Source organism: Artemia sp. Qi Xiang Cuo, chromosome 1, assembly GCF_049724085.1.
Source record: "Artemia sp. Qi Xiang Cuo chromosome 1, ASM4972408v1, whole genome shotgun sequence".
Classification (NCBI taxonomy): domain Eukaryota; kingdom Metazoa; phylum Arthropoda; class Branchiopoda; order Anostraca; family Artemiidae; genus Artemia; species Artemia sp. Qi Xiang Cuo.
Window position 1 is genome coordinate 65,119,932 of NC_142794.1, and position 15,979 is coordinate 65,135,910.

Consider the following 15,979-nt stretch of genomic DNA (forward strand, 5'->3'; position numbering starts at 1 on the left):
TATTGTCTAAATATTCTTCATCTTCTTCTTCTTATCGATCTAAACGATGCTCAGTGTCTTTAACACAAACCAGTAATCATTTATCGGGCTTTTATTTTTCCCATTAAATTATTGTAAGCGGAAGAAAAAGTAAAGATAAGGTGAGTAAAATGGTAGTTATTTAGTACCCGGTAAACAGGTGACTTGATATGATTTATTAGAAGTAGGTTATTGCTAATGATACCTCCTCGACAAATATTTTTATGGCTCTAACAATTGTACTCTATGCTTGCCCAGAGACAAGATGTGGCTTTCCCACTATTGCTCTATGACCGGTTATCGACACTACCTGGTTTAGTGCATATATTAAATCAGTATTTTTTACATAGTGGAATTATAAACGAATAACACATATCTCTAAGAAAGTGAAGATGGAGTATTTTAATAAAGTTTGTTCACAGAAAGAGGTTATTGTAGCATCTGTAGCATTGAATGCCAACAAGAATAAGTACTTAAACTATGAAACGAGTAGAAGTGGAAACACTATTGGAAATGTATGCACGCATTGTCATGAAAGTAAGGAATTAAATTTCTTTGGAATACCGAAAAAATTCAAGTCATATGTTGGTGGTTATGCGAGATTGAGATCTCCAGAGATGACTGCACTCAAAGAGAATGTCAACATAAAAATAATCGTTGATGATAGAGGACAACTCCTTGCTACTGTTGCAGGTAACAAATTACCTACTGATACGTCCAATCGTCACCTTTCGGGTATTACCATTCAACGGAAGATCAATAAAAGAAAGGCCTACTCTACTATTAATATCGTAAACCATATCTTGTCTACGTGCCGAAACTGTTACCTGTGTAAAAATAATGTGATAATAGACAGTGAAATTGCCAGAAAAATAAAAAGGGCATTGGCAGAAATATCACTATGGAATATAAAGATGAATCGATGAAAAACAAAGCACCAACAAACGTTACTGCCATTGATCAAACATCAATGAACCAAATAATACCAAAGACGAAAAGAATATTAAGCCTGTTGATGAGACACCAGTAAAAATTGTGTATGACTCGAAATGGAATAATGATTATTCTACTGATTACGAACTAAGAGAAGACAATAGCTATAATATCAAGATAGAACATGGTGAACTATTTTATGGAACAGATTCAAAATGTCCAAAGTTAATCATTGATAATAATAATGTATCGTAATATATTTTTTGTATTAATATTCTACATAGTATTATTTAATTAAAAATATATTATGCATTACATTGTTATGTGTTCATTATTTTTAGAGTAAGCTAGCATATCAAACGTTTAGAATGTCTAATAAAACGTCGGAGATGTAAGAAAAGGAATTTGCATACATCTATTGTCAATATTTAACAAGTACCATTTTTCTATACCATCCATAAAACTCAATTCCTCCTAGAATTATTTAAACTAAATAGTTACACCCGCCCTAGAACGTTCGGAAAAACATAATAGCTTTGATTATAGTGAAGCATTTCTTAGTCGTATGTTTACCCGAATATTTAACAAGTACCATTTTTCCACACCATCCACAAAACTCAATTCCTCCTAGAATTATTTAAACTAAATAGTTACCCCCGCTCTAGAAAGTTCGGAAAAACACGATAGCCTTATTTACAGTAGTATGTTTACCCGAATATTTAACAAGTACCATTTTTCCATACCATCCATAAAACTCAATTCCTCCTATAATTATTTAAACTAAATAGTTACCCCCGCCCTAGAAAGTTCAGAAAAACACAAAAGCCTTATTTATAGTGAAGCGTTTCTTAGTCGTATGTTTACCCGAATATTTAACAAGTACCATTTTTCCACACCAGCCACAAAACTCAATTCCTCCTAGAATTATTTAAACTAAATAGTTACCCCCGCCTCTCACAGAAAGTTCAGAAAGACACAAGAAAGTTCGGAAAAACACGATAGCCATATTTATAGTGAAGCGTTTCTTAGTCGTATGTTTACCCGAATATTTAACATGTACCATTTTTCCATACCATCCATAAAACTCAATTCCTCCTCACATAGTGTATTTTGATTTAGTTCAAGTTCCACCTCAAATACCTCATTCTGTCAAATTTTCAACTTGATATGCGTAGCCTACTACCAGGAACCAATGGGGGAATCCTCGCTCGTAATAGCTAATCACATTATCCCTTTTTCACCATCGTCAAGTACATGCTCCAAAAATATTTTATTCAGAGATTTCATGTAAAAAATTATCCAATCACTAATTACCCCTTTTTTGGAAATGAAAATCAAACGCCAAGGAGCGTGATCTCCTCAAACACGTCAAACAGTTTCCATGTACAGTTGACAACAATAGCAGAAAAAAACCTGTCTGCTTAAATTATATTATTACGAACATACTCTCAAAACATGTTTGACTACATTTTACACTGCCAAATAACCAGTCTGGTAATCATAGCATGGGAATTGCTATACCCCGGAGCAAATCCAGACGAAGCATTCTACTAACCAGCTGCTAACCTCATTTCCTACCTTAACCGCAGCAGTGTTATTCTCGTACATAGCACTAATCACTTTAATGTATTTGTCTGGTATACCATACAAGGATAAAACCTTTACTAAAGCTCCTCTATCGACAGAATCGAACGTTTGCTCATGATCTATAAAACTGAGGACCAAAGGTGTTTGAAAACTTAGGCACTTCTCAATTATTAACCTAAGAGTGAAAATTTGGTCAACACATCCTCTACCTTTTCTAAAACAGCACTGCTCTTCTCTTAAAACTTTGTCTGCGGCATCTCTCAGTCTAAAAAGTATCATATTACTAAGCAATTTGCTACCTACAGAGACCAGACAAATGCCTCGATAATTACCACATTCGCTTTTATCACCTTTCTTATAAAGTGGCTTAATTAGGGTTTTCCTAAAATCGTTAGGTACTTCCCCTTTTTCAAGAATCATATTCATAATCTTCAATAACTTATTTCTAACCTCAGAGCCACCATATTTAAGAAACTCATTTACTACCCTATCAACACCTGGAGCCTTATTATTCTTTAATCCTTTTAGTACTGTTGCTAATTCCTCCTCAGAAAACAAATCTTCCTTCACATCCAAGGTATCACAAACTTTTTATTTTCCTCTATATTTTTTCCTGCAACTCTATCTCGGTTAAGCAAGTTCTCAAAATGTTTGGCCCATCTTGCTTTAGCTTTTTCCTTATCGCTAATTGCCACCTCATTCCTATCTTTAACTGGGACAAGTCCGGATTGACTACTACCTCTCAATTTGTTAACCTGCCAGTACAATATTTTACTATTATGCCGTCTAGCTGCATCTTCTAAATCCTCGGCAATTTTATCCATGGCCTCCACTTCACACCTCCTTAGTTCATATTTCAATGCTTTCTCCACTTTCTTTACATTTCTTTTGTTTTCATGCGATCTATCACTCAGATAATTCTTGTACAAGTCCTTTCTCCTTTCTATCAAACTTAAAGCCTTTTCACTGATATTATTAGCTGCAGTTCTAGCTTTTTTACCTAAGACACCTTCAGGAACTTCACAAATTATTTTTCTAAAATTATTCCAACCATCTTCCACATTCTCAAATTTTAAACTCTCAAAATTAGTATCCAACTGTTCCTGGAGTTTTTCTCAAATTCTCATCCTGGAGTCTACTAACATCATAACTTCCCGGGAGGTAATTACCCTTCCGATATTTCAGCTTTAAATTAACCCTTGACACTACTAGATGGTGATCTTTACTTTTAACATCAATAACAGCACTCCTATATACCCTAGTATCTTGTATTGATCCTGCCAGTCTTCGGTTTACTATAACATAATCAATAAGGTTTGCTGTCTTAACATCACGTGAATACCATGTTAGCTTATGAGCCATTTTATGACCAAACACCGTATTGGTTATAACTAGATGGTTATACCTACAAATATCGTAGGAGGGCTTATTGGAACAGAAATTAAAATTTTTAGTGCCCTTTTTAAGTGACCAAAAAAATGGAGGGCAACTAGGCCCCCTCCCAAGCTCATTTTTTTCCCAAAGTCACCTGATCAAAATTTCTAGATAGCCATTTTATTCAGTATGGTCGAAAATATTATAAGTATGTCTTTTAGGATGACTTAATCCCCCGAAGTTCCCGGGGGGAGGGCTGAAAGTTATGAACTTTACCCAATGTTAACAGAGAGTATTGGTTATTGGGAAGTATACAGACGCTTTCAGGGGAGAATTTTCCTGGTAGTGGGGGGGGGGGGGTCGGGGGCTATGTGGGAGGATCTTTCCATGTAGGAAGTTTTCATGGGGGAAGGGACATTTCTATGAAGGGGATGCCAGACTTCCCAGCATTATTTAAAAAAAAGATCAGAAATTAAATATAAAAAAACAAGTTTTTCAACTGCAACAGCAGCAACATCAAAACTTTAAACGAACAGAAAATATTACATATATGATTAGGTTCACCGCTTAGTCAATATCTCGCTCTTTAAGCCAAAGATTTTTTAGTACGTTCATAACAGCTATTTATTCTCATTAACGGCCTTTGTGATTAAGTGGTCATTTTTAAAGAATTGGAACAAAATTCGAAATTTCGCTTAAAGAGCAAGGTATTGACTAGGGGGCGAACCCCCTAATATACGTATTAAAAATATATGAATATAGAAGTTCGTTGTGTAAGTTAATTGGTAGGTTACGTATATTTATTACTAATAAAAACGTTCGTAAATAAAATTAAACAAGTTTCGAGAAAGCCATTTAACTAAATAAAAGTAAGTTAATGTGAAAATTTTGTTTTAATTATTCATGTACGGTGAGCCAAGATCAAAACCTACATTTATTCAAAAACATTCAAAAATTAAATAAAAAAACAAGTTTTTCTAACTGAAAGTAAGGAGCAACATTAAAACTTAAAACGAACAGAAATTATTCTGTATATGAAAGGGGTAGTCCCCTCCTCAACACCTCGCTCTTTAAGCTAAGGCTTGACTTTCACACAACTTTATTTTTTTTAAAAAATTAAAAACTTTAGCGTAAGGAGCCAGGCGTTGAGGAGGGGACAGCCCCTTTCATATACAGAATAGTTTCTGTTCGTTTTAAGTTTTAATGTCGCTCCTTACTTTCAGTTAAAAAAAACTTGTTTTTTTTTATTTAATCTTATTAAGACACAACAGGCTTACAAAAAAATGTTCCACGAAGAAAACTGCAATATCAGTTTTATAGAGTCAATGACCTTATTCTATAGCATAGATGCACACTAGGAAGGGGGAAAAGTAGGACCCTTAATATTTGTCTGAAACAATTACCAAGTCTAAGAATGAAGCCCCCTTCTTTTTAGAAGAATTGAGGATTGACATTACAAATTTTGTATTTTCCATAAATGATCAGAAAAGTTTTGAAGACGCCCCAGGCCAGCCTTTTCCCACTTCAGTTAGACAGACTGAAAATTCTTGCCAGACTCAGGATACAAGCACTATATGACACGACACCCGTCTGCAAAATATAAATCCTACTTGACAACTTAAGGACGTCATGCGAGGAGACTATATATATTAGCCTCATTATAGTAAGCCTCAGATCCTTCAATGGCTTCCTATTCCCTAAACGTTGGGCATTTTTGCACCTATTACACTTAACCTTTATTTGCCAGGGAATGAACAGTTTTGGTTTTGAATTTGATTTGAAAACAAGAACGACAGGAAAAAATTGGCAAGGCCACGCTTTCAGATTCTTTTTTGAGAGAGAAATGCATTTATTAAAGACCAATATTCACAAAAAAAAATCATATCAAACAGACCTACCGCGCGAAAATCTATACAGATTTGTTTGTGGCAGGACTCAATATTTTACTCACTTACTACATTTATGGTAAATATGAATATTTAGAACAAAACTAGCAACAGTGAGTTTTCAAACACCAATAAATACGACCAATAAACAAAAGAAAAGTTTAATTAGAGCTAGCTGAAAAGTAAGAACTTTTTTACCCGGAAACCACCAAGAAGAAAAATCTAATCATAGCGGTTGGCAAACAAATTGAGGCTCTACCATAACAAGCTTGGCCACTTCAATCAGAAAATAACGATGAAAACAAACAGTAATTACTTTTCTTTTAATTATATCAATGAAGGCAAAAATGTTATTTAGGATGATCTCTAGGGGAGAAGAAAAAGATTTACAGGCAAGAGGATAAGATGAAAAGCGTCTGTGTAAAAACACCAAACAGAAACGGATTAACAGAAAAAAAGACCTATAAGAATCATTCGATGTTGGTCGTTCATTTTAGTTTTTATATAAGCATAAATAAAATAAACATTTAAAGAAAAAGGACAAACTTTAAGAAATATAATGTATTTTCATAGAATAATTAAAATAAACTTTTTCCACAGAAGAAGATTTTCAACGAAAAGTAAGTTGAAAAACATTTCAATCGTTCAACCACCATAAATCACTATCGATAAGTAAATGAAACCAAAAACGAACGGAAATTGCAATATATAATGAAGCAAAAGTTAACACGAACAGAAATTACCACACACAGGAGTACAGCTAATACCCTCTACGCCTTGTAAAGACTAGAACGTTATTTGACATTTACTAAAAACAATTTTTATATTCTAGCCATGTGTTTTTATTTGTCATGCGATAAAAAAAAAAAAAAAGAAAGAAAAACACCATAAATCTAACCTTATTTCTGTTCGTCTTTAGTTTAATTTAGCTTTTTACTTTTCACTGAAAAGTTTCTAATGTGCTAGGAGCTTTGTAAAACTAATTTCTGTTCATTTTTTAACTGACATAGTTTTGTTTATGGATTTATAAAAGGAACATTTTAAAAGCTTTTTTGATGTTTCTCTGTAATAGTCAAGATTTAGGCTTGCTATGTATATTTTAGACAAAATTTTGCAACAAATTTTTATAACAACGGTACTATAGAACTTTGGATAGATGGGCACTGAGAACATTATTAAAATAAATGGATTGAAAGTCTACATAACCTTTGGACTTCTATAGGGCTGAAGCCATTCTCACCCCTATCATGTTAAAACCTTGAGTACACATGAATGTCAATCGACAACTCTTTCCCCCATCAACATCCCCTGAAAGCTTCAACTTAATACGTCTAGCCATTCCTGGAATATTACAGATATGTCTTTTTGAATACACATAGTGCCACTTGATTTAGATCAACATGCCCTGAAAGTTTCAACTTGACAACCTTAGCTACTCCTGAGATATTACAGATGCACCGTTTTGACAACCTAGATACAGATAGTTTCTTTTGATTTACTTCAGCATCCCTCTGACCAATCCCTGTAAAATTTTATTTGAAACCCTTAGCGAGTCCTGAGAAATCTCAGGTACATCCTTTTGACAACCACAGTGGTGCATAGTTTCTTTTAATTTAGCTCAATAATTGTAGCAGCATTATTAGCACTATTAGTAGTAGTAAAATTAGTACTAGAATTCACATTCACAATCACGGTAGTAGTAGCATCAGTAGTAGTAACAGTATTAGTAGATGTGGTAAGTAGTCGCGGTTGCAGCCACAAGCAGTAGCAAGTAATCGAAAGTAGCCGTAGTTGCAGTCACAAGTAGGCACAGTCACAAGTAGACGCAGTTGCAGCCACAAATAAACACAATCGCAAGCGCAATTAGTCGCAGCCGCCAGTAGTTGCAGTCACAGCTACAAGTAGTTGCAGTCACAGCAGCTGTAGTCACAGTAGCAAGTATTAGGAGTCACAGTTACGAGCAGTTGCAATCGCAGTCACAAGTGGTCACAATAACATTTACAAGTATTCACAGTCACAGTCACAAGAAGTAACAGTCACAAGTAGTCCAAGTCGCAGTCGGTAGTAGGTGAGGTCGCAGTCAAAAGTAGTCGCAACCACAAGTAGTCACAGTTACAGTATTATTAGTAGTAGCCGCACATAGTCACAGTCGCAGTCGCAAGTGGTCGAAGGCCCAGCTAAAAGTATTCTTAGTACAGTCACAAGTAGTCGCAGCCACAAGCAGTCGCTGTCGCAATGAGTTTTGGTCACTTTTACAAATAGTCACATTCGCAATTGTAAGTAGTCGCACTCACATTCGTAGCTTAAGTAGTCAAAAGTAGTGGTAGTTGCAAGTAATAACTGTCACAAATAGTCGTCACCGCAAGTAATCGCAGTCACAGTCGCAAGTAATCACAGATACTAGTAGTCACAGTCACGGGTATAAATAGTCGCAAAGTAGTTACAGTCGCAAGTAGTCACAGTCACACTCGCAGGTAAATGTAGCAGTATTAACATCAGCCTTCAGAGTTTCAACTTAATACACTTAGCTGTTCCCAAAATATTGTAGGTACAACCTTTGTGGTAACTTGGATACACATAACGTATTTTAATTTAGCTCAACATCCGCGTCAACACTTCCCAATGTTTAACATTAATACAGTTAGCCTTTTTGGACATACTCAGCATCAGAAATTCTTCCCCTTCCGGCTTGATACTCATATTTTGGATACGTTCTTTTGACAATCTATATGCACATAGTGTATTTTGAATCGGTTTAACACTGCTCTCACCATTCCCTAAAAGTTTTGCTTTGATACCCTTAGCATTAACAATAGCAGCAGTAGTAGTAGAACAGTAGGAGTAGCAGTATTAATAGCAACAGCAGTAATATTCATATGGCACCTTTTTGGTTAGTTCAACATCTCCTCAACATGCCCTGATAGTTTTGACTTAATACCCTAAGCCGTTTCTGAGATATCGCTGATACACTAATTTGACAGCCTGCATGCACGAAGGGTGTTTTGATTTCGTCCAGCATCCCCTCAACAGTCCCTTAAAGTTTCACCATCAGCTTTAGCAATAGCAGTACTAGTAGCAATGTCAATAGTAGTACTACTAGCAGTAGTATGCAAATAGTGTCTTTTTATTAGTTCAACATCCCCAAAACGCCCTGAAAGTTTCAACTCAATACTCTAAGCCGTTCCTGAGATATTGCTGATACGCCCTTTTGACAGCCTGCATACGCATAGCACATTTTGGTTTAATTCAATATCCCTCTTAGAATTTCCTAAAAATTTCACCTTAATACCCTTCGTCTAAGTAGTAGTAGTAGCAGTAATAACGGCAATAGTAGTAGCTTTAGTATGCATATAGCACCTATTAGTTAATTCAACATCCCACTCAATCTCCACTGGAAGTTTCAGCTAAATACTCTAAGTTGTTCCTGGTATATAGGTGCTGCGCCCTTTTGATAACCTGCATTCACATAGTGTGTCTCAATTCCATTCAGTTCAACATTCCCTGAAAGTTTCACCTTAAAAACCATAGCTTCAGTAGTAGTAGTAGTAGCAGCAGCAGCATTAGTAGTAATAGTAGTGATTGAATGCACATAGTGCCTTTTCGCTAGTTCATCATCTTCCCCAACATACCCCAAAAGTTACCCGTCCTCCTCAACATGCCCTAAAAGTTATAACTTAATACACTAAACTGTTTCTGAGATATTGCTGACACACCCTTTTGGCAACATGCATGCACATAGTGTGTTTTGATTTAATTCAAAATAACCCAAAACATTCCTTGAAAGTTTCACCTTAATACCATTACCAATAGCCTTACTAGTAGCAGTAATCCTAGTAGCAGTAGTAGTACTATGCACATTGTTCCTTTTGGTAAGTTTAATATCTCCCTCAACATTCAGTATGAGTTTCAACTCGACATTCTAAGCCGTTCCTGAGATGTTGCTCATACGTCCTTTTGACAATTTACACACACAGTATATTTTGATTTAGTTCAACATCCCCTCAACATTCCCAGAAGATGTTAACCTTAATAACCTTAGTTTAAGTAGTAGTAATGGCAGCAGTAATAGTACTAGTAGTAGTAATAAAAGTAGTAGCATTTACATAAGAGCGTTTTGGTTAGTTCAACAACCCCCTCTACATACCCTGAGAGTTTCAACTCAATACCCTTAGGAGTTCCTAGGACATTGCTGATGAAAAAAAATAAAAAAGCAGAGAAAAACGAGGGTAGCCTCAACCGGCGGAGTAACATTAAGAGAAAATAAGCAAATATTTCGACAAGGACCTCCGCCAAGTCGTCCTCAGTGCCAAGAAAAATCTAACCTTTTGAAGAAGACTAAACGAAAATGTATTGAAATTGCTGATACGTCCTTTTGACAACCTGCATGCATATAGTGTATTTTGATTTAGTTCAACTAAATCAAAATTAGTAGTAGTAGAAGTAGTAATAACAACAGTAGAAGTAGCAGTAGTAGCATACATATATTTCCTTCTAGTCAGTTGAACGTCCCCCTCATCACCCCCTGAAAGTTCCAACTTAATATTCTAAGCTGTTCCTATGATATTACTAACACACCCTTTGAAAATCTGTATGCACATAGTGTATTTTGATCTAGTTCAAATTTACCTTCAATATTTTATGGAATGTTCAACTTAATACCCTTACTCTCAGTAGTAGCAACAGCGAGCACATATTACCTTTCGGTCAATCGATCCTCCTCCTCATCATTTCCTGAAAGTTTCAACTTATACTCTAAGCCGCTCCTAAGATGCACCCTTGCATCTTTTCTCAATAACAAAGACTGCATGTAAACAATGGGCAAATTGCATAACTTACAGCCCTTGCCATAGGGACTGTGGGAAGGGGAGAAAGGAGGATTTTTCAGCCCCAGGGGCAAAGATGCTGAACCTTTCAACTATGTTGAACAAAACTAGTTTAAAATGTTCATCAGATTTTTTTTTTTGGGGGGGGGAGGGACAAAGGGGCCTGGAGAGAAAGCTGCTTGATCTACAATCCCTTTTGACTCTTAAAAAGGGCACTAAAACTATTAGTTTAAAATCGAACGAACCCACTCCGAAGCTTCTACTACAACTGCTTCCATACGAAGTACCAGGGTAAAAAAAAAGATAGATAATACATAGAACCCACTTCCCTCTTTACGTAAGCATTGCTCTTCACTGCTTGTGATTGGGAATAGTCTTATTGTCTTATTTATAAGCAATCAGCCATTTGTAGATAATTTTGTAGACCACACTGCCTTTCCATGACGATAAAATAAAAGTTCAAAATAGGGATAAAATCCTTTTTTAATAGACAGTGTATAGAAAATTCACAAAAAATACCAGATATTTCGGTCACATATACAGTGACCGTCATCAGTAGTAAAACTAAACTGTTTTAGTTTAGTTTTACTACTGATGACGGTCACTGTATATGTGACCGAAATATCTGGTATTTTTTGTGAATTTTCTATACACTGTCTATTAAAAAGGATTTTATCCCTATTTTGAACTTTTATTTTACAATCAGTCATTTGAGACCCTTCCCTAAATAATCTCTGAACCATAATCAGTTGGATGAGAGAGAACATCTTAATATTTACAAAAGGATGGACAGGGGTGTCGAATCTGACACAATTTTGAGACACTTTGGGCGATCAAAATTTACCGAAAAAATTCTTGCATAGCTCTGTTTGGAACGGTATGCAATTTGTCCACAGTTTAGGGAGTTTATTGTTAGCACATTCTGATTTCATACGTTTTTATTGTAATTTCAGCTTCATATTTTTAATCAATAAGCTTAGAAATTCTTAAACACTACCTTCGCAGGAAATCGAACTCATTTTGGAAATACGTACTTAGTTTGTTTTGATTCAGGTAATTCAAATCAAAATCTTAATTGTTTTTTTACAATTAGCATTTAATCATTCAAGACCCCTAGCTAAACATTTCCTCAACGATCACAAGTGAAAAAGAGGTAAAATATATGTGTATGTATGAAGCTGATAGGTGAATGAACTATGGGACTAAGGGACATTTTACGCCTCCCTATCATGTAGATTGAAAATCCTTAAATGACTTAACAAGTTCCCCCATTATGCATTATTTGGTTCTCAGAGACCTGAACCCCATTTAAATAAACGATCGCAAGTCTCAACCACCATGCAACTTAACCTCATTCAACTCAGACATCGGACAATATCAAACACCATGTTATTACACCCCGTTTATCTCCATCCCATCCATCCCAACCCTCATTTCACTCAACCTCATTCAATTCAACCTAACCTGTAACCAGTTACACCCACAAGGAGAGGTTTAGTTATACGGCGAATGAGCTGCACTTGCAGAAAATTATGTACTTTATACGCCTTCACTTAAGATTGGATTGGAGTGTTAGCCTCTAATTTGTAATCGAGAAGCTCAGTAGCCCTTAAATGAAAAAAAGTCGGTAAGATTCAACCTCCTTGTGAAACATGCATTTAATATGTTTTTGATTTAATATAGTCAGCCAGGAATCTTAATTAAAGAGTTCCATCCACATAGCCTTATACAAGTTGCCTAGATGGAAAAAAAATTCCTTCTGAGCGTAACATTGAAGATGTTAGGTCTTTAAACGATAAGCGTTAGTACGAATATGAAAAACCTGTTTATTAAAAACTTGATTTATAGTTGACAGTAAAAACACTTTCTTTATTTCGTTTTTCTTGCAACAACATTATCCACGCTAGAAGACATTTACGAAACTGTTCATGTCTATCTCGTTGTTTGATGCAATGAAGTTCCATTCAATTGAGCCGAATTTCATTTTATTCCCCACTTAGTCACTCAGGTCACACCAAAAGTGAATTAGGAAACTTCGCAACCAACCACATATTTTGAACTGTTCTCTCGCTCTCTTTTATCACGTTCTTGAAGTGAATTTGATAAAGATCTTCGGGACTTCAGGAAACGAGGTGAGCCTAGCGTGGTAATTCAAAGCGTCACCAAACTACAAACCATAAATTTTACAGGAGTGCGAACAATTTCTAAGGCGACATTCGATTTGTTTTGATGTTAATTTTACAACTTTTTTTTCAAGATATATCAAGAACAATTTTGGTACCAGTATCTTCAAAATATTTATCCAAATCAGCCAATAAAGCCCATTTTAATAAAATCAATAGGTTCTCCACATATTGAAAGTCAAACAATATACTGTGTAAAAAGCAAAGGCCACCTAATCGAGCGTGAACGGTTTCGGAGTTGGGATAATATTACATTATTCTTTTTGATTATAAATTAGTAAATTTAATGAAACCCACCACTTACCTGGTCCAATATTGCAGGTAATGCTCCGTCATTATCTGGACTAATTACTGTCAAAGAGCTAGAATCGGATAATTGCATACAGTCCTGGCTGCTCCTTCCTTCGCCAACAGAGGAATCATTGGAACTGATTACCTCCACAGAGCTAGTGTTCTGATCATTATGAGTCGGCGGCACTGAACAAGGGCTACTTAACTCCTCTTGAAAAAGTCCACTTCTAACGGTCAACATTGAAGATGGCGTTTTCAAATCATCACAAGAACCACTTCCATCATATCCAATGATTAATGAAGAAGGTTTAGATTTTACAAAAAACGATGAACTATTCAAACTAACAACTGAGCTTTCAAATGGCTGAGAATCTATTGAAGTTTCCCGAACTAAGTCAATTGCTTTTGTTTCTTGTGTATCTTCATCTTCGTTTAATTTAACTTCACACCATCCAAAATTTTTTGCTGTTACTTGTGTTGTAATGGTGGTGTTTTCGCTATTTAAATTGGATGTGTTGCTTTGTGAATGTGTTTCCCAGCCTCGATTCTTTTCAGCATTTTCTATGCCTTTCTCAACATACCGGGTTTGGTCTAGATCTTCAATGGCAGATAAAATGGCATTCTTTTCACTTTTTGGAGGACTTGAGACAATAACTTCATCTGAAACTAGCTGGGTTGATCTATTTATAACATCGGTTTGGACTTCTAAAAAAGGCCAAAAATTAGTTATGTCATCTTAAATTTAGAAAAAGCAGTTGTAGAAGGGAAAAATTGGTACTAAAATTATCTAATTTGTGAGAATAAGCTAAACTCATAGTGAAATAGATAATATAAACTTATAGGATTTTATAATTTTACCAAATAGTTTTAATAGTAATGCCAAAGAGGCGCAAACTGAATTTGCTTCTCTTAGTTGTTGTCATGTACTACTATATGCTTGCAGTGAAACTACACAATCAGATCTAAATATACATATGGGCATTCTCCTCAATCTCACCCGAAATCGATTCGTATGGCCATAAGGATGGTTGATGTAAAAACTGACGAGTAAATATCTAAGGAGTCAAGAGTCAGACGATCAATACTCGTCTAACACAGAATAAAGTGTAATATTACATGATATCGACTTCGTCACCTTGTGGACAATTCCACCACACCTAAGCCGCTCTTTTTTTATACAGGTACTGAGTAGCCTAGAACTGTTTCATTCATAAAGATTGGCATCTGGCAGCTCATCAACTTTTTTTACGTCTAAAATGACCATTAAACAGTTTATATGAAAATAAATGGAAGGCCTTCCTTTTCTTTCGTATGATATCACTGTCGTCTTGAGTGCTATCAAGTTTTGCCCTGTTTGGATAATTTCAAACCTAAATTGAGCATGCTTACATTCTCTCGAGAACAGACGGCGTTAAAGCAGAACATTCACACGTTCTAGTCTTTCGGAAACTTTGATATCGACCAACCAATAACGAAACCTTCGTGCCTTTAATTCATTCATTTTCCTTCCCAAAATCAAAATCGCTGTTAGCAGTATATATATACTGCTATATATATATATATATATATATATATATATATATATATATATATATATATATATATATATATATATATATATATATATATATATATATATATATGTATATGTATATATATACATATATATATATATATATATATATATATATATATATATATATATGAGATACATTATATAAAAACAAATGTAAACAACTTGAGGGGTATCACAAAAAGTTCCTTTCATAATTCTTCTTGGACGTGGAAAGAGCCTTCCAGAAAGTGCTTTTAATAAGATCAAATGTTATAATGCTGTAATTTCCCAATTATTTCGAAAAAGTTCAGTTAGTTCTTGAACATTCCCCCTATAGGGGGAATGTTCAAAAATTAACTTCGAGAAAAAGTTAAATTCGAGTTGTTATATATAACAACTCGAATTCATTTGCAGTTAATATAGCTTTGCAAGTAGTAAAAGCTGTAATACTTAAAAACAGTTTTTCCTATCAACCATCGCGATTTATTTTTTTGTATTTTTGTGGTCCTACACTGTAAAAAAAAAAGAAAAAAAAAAAAAAAAAAAAAATCCAACAAAATGTTTTGCTCGAATTCAAACAAGTCAAAAATAAAACCCAATTTTTCTGTTGGAATTGTGACTTGCTTATTGAATCCAAACAGGTAAAAAAAAAATCCATTTTTTTCGTCGAAATTGTGACTTGCTTATTGAATTCCAACAGATTATTGAAATTATTAAGATTTATGCCCTTTTCAGTAGAAAAAATTAAGTTTTCGACGCAAATATGTTTTATTGATCAGCATAATTTGAACAACAACAGCAGATTGAAATTTCTTGAATGTTTTATTGAATTTGATTAGGGGGTCATTCAAAGGAAATTTATGCACTCATGTTCTTCCAAATATGCATAAATTAATGCATAAACAGATTGAGCTTATAATTAATATTTTGGAGCAATTGAAGAATATTACATAAATCTTTTAATCACTTATTGCTTTATGGAATAGTTACAGTGTATTCATAAAACAGAAACAATCTTTTTTCACCTTTTCTACGTAAAAACAAGACCGGACTTATTAAATGTTAATATCATATGTTACGGGATTATTTCTGTAGTATGATTGTTTTTTATTGTTTTAAAAAATAAAGTTGTGCAACAGAGTCAAACTTTAGCGTAAAGAGCGAGGCGTTGAGGAGGGGACAGCCCCTTTCACATACGGAATAATTTCTGTTCGTTTTAAGTTTTAATGTCGCTCCTTACTTTCAGTTAAAAAAAACTTTTTGTTTTATTTAATTTCTGAACGCTTTTGAATTAATACATCTTTAATTTCGCTAACCGTACGTGAATAT

At 34.7% G+C, this 15,979-nt stretch overlaps 1 protein-coding gene across 1 annotated transcript in view; it reads right to left on the reverse strand.

Annotated features, from left to right (window-relative positions):
* Nucleotides 1-15,979, reverse strand: part of LOC148956601 (TATA element modulatory factor-like) — a 220,073-nt gene that overhangs the window by 137,928 nt on the left and 66,166 nt on the right. Inside the window, exon 3 of the mRNA XM_089091366.1 lies at nucleotides 13,109-13,800. Coding sequence (XP_088947492.1) covers nucleotides 13,109-13,800 — 692 coding nt within the window. The remainder of the gene's footprint in view (nucleotides 1-13,108; nucleotides 13,801-15,979) is intronic.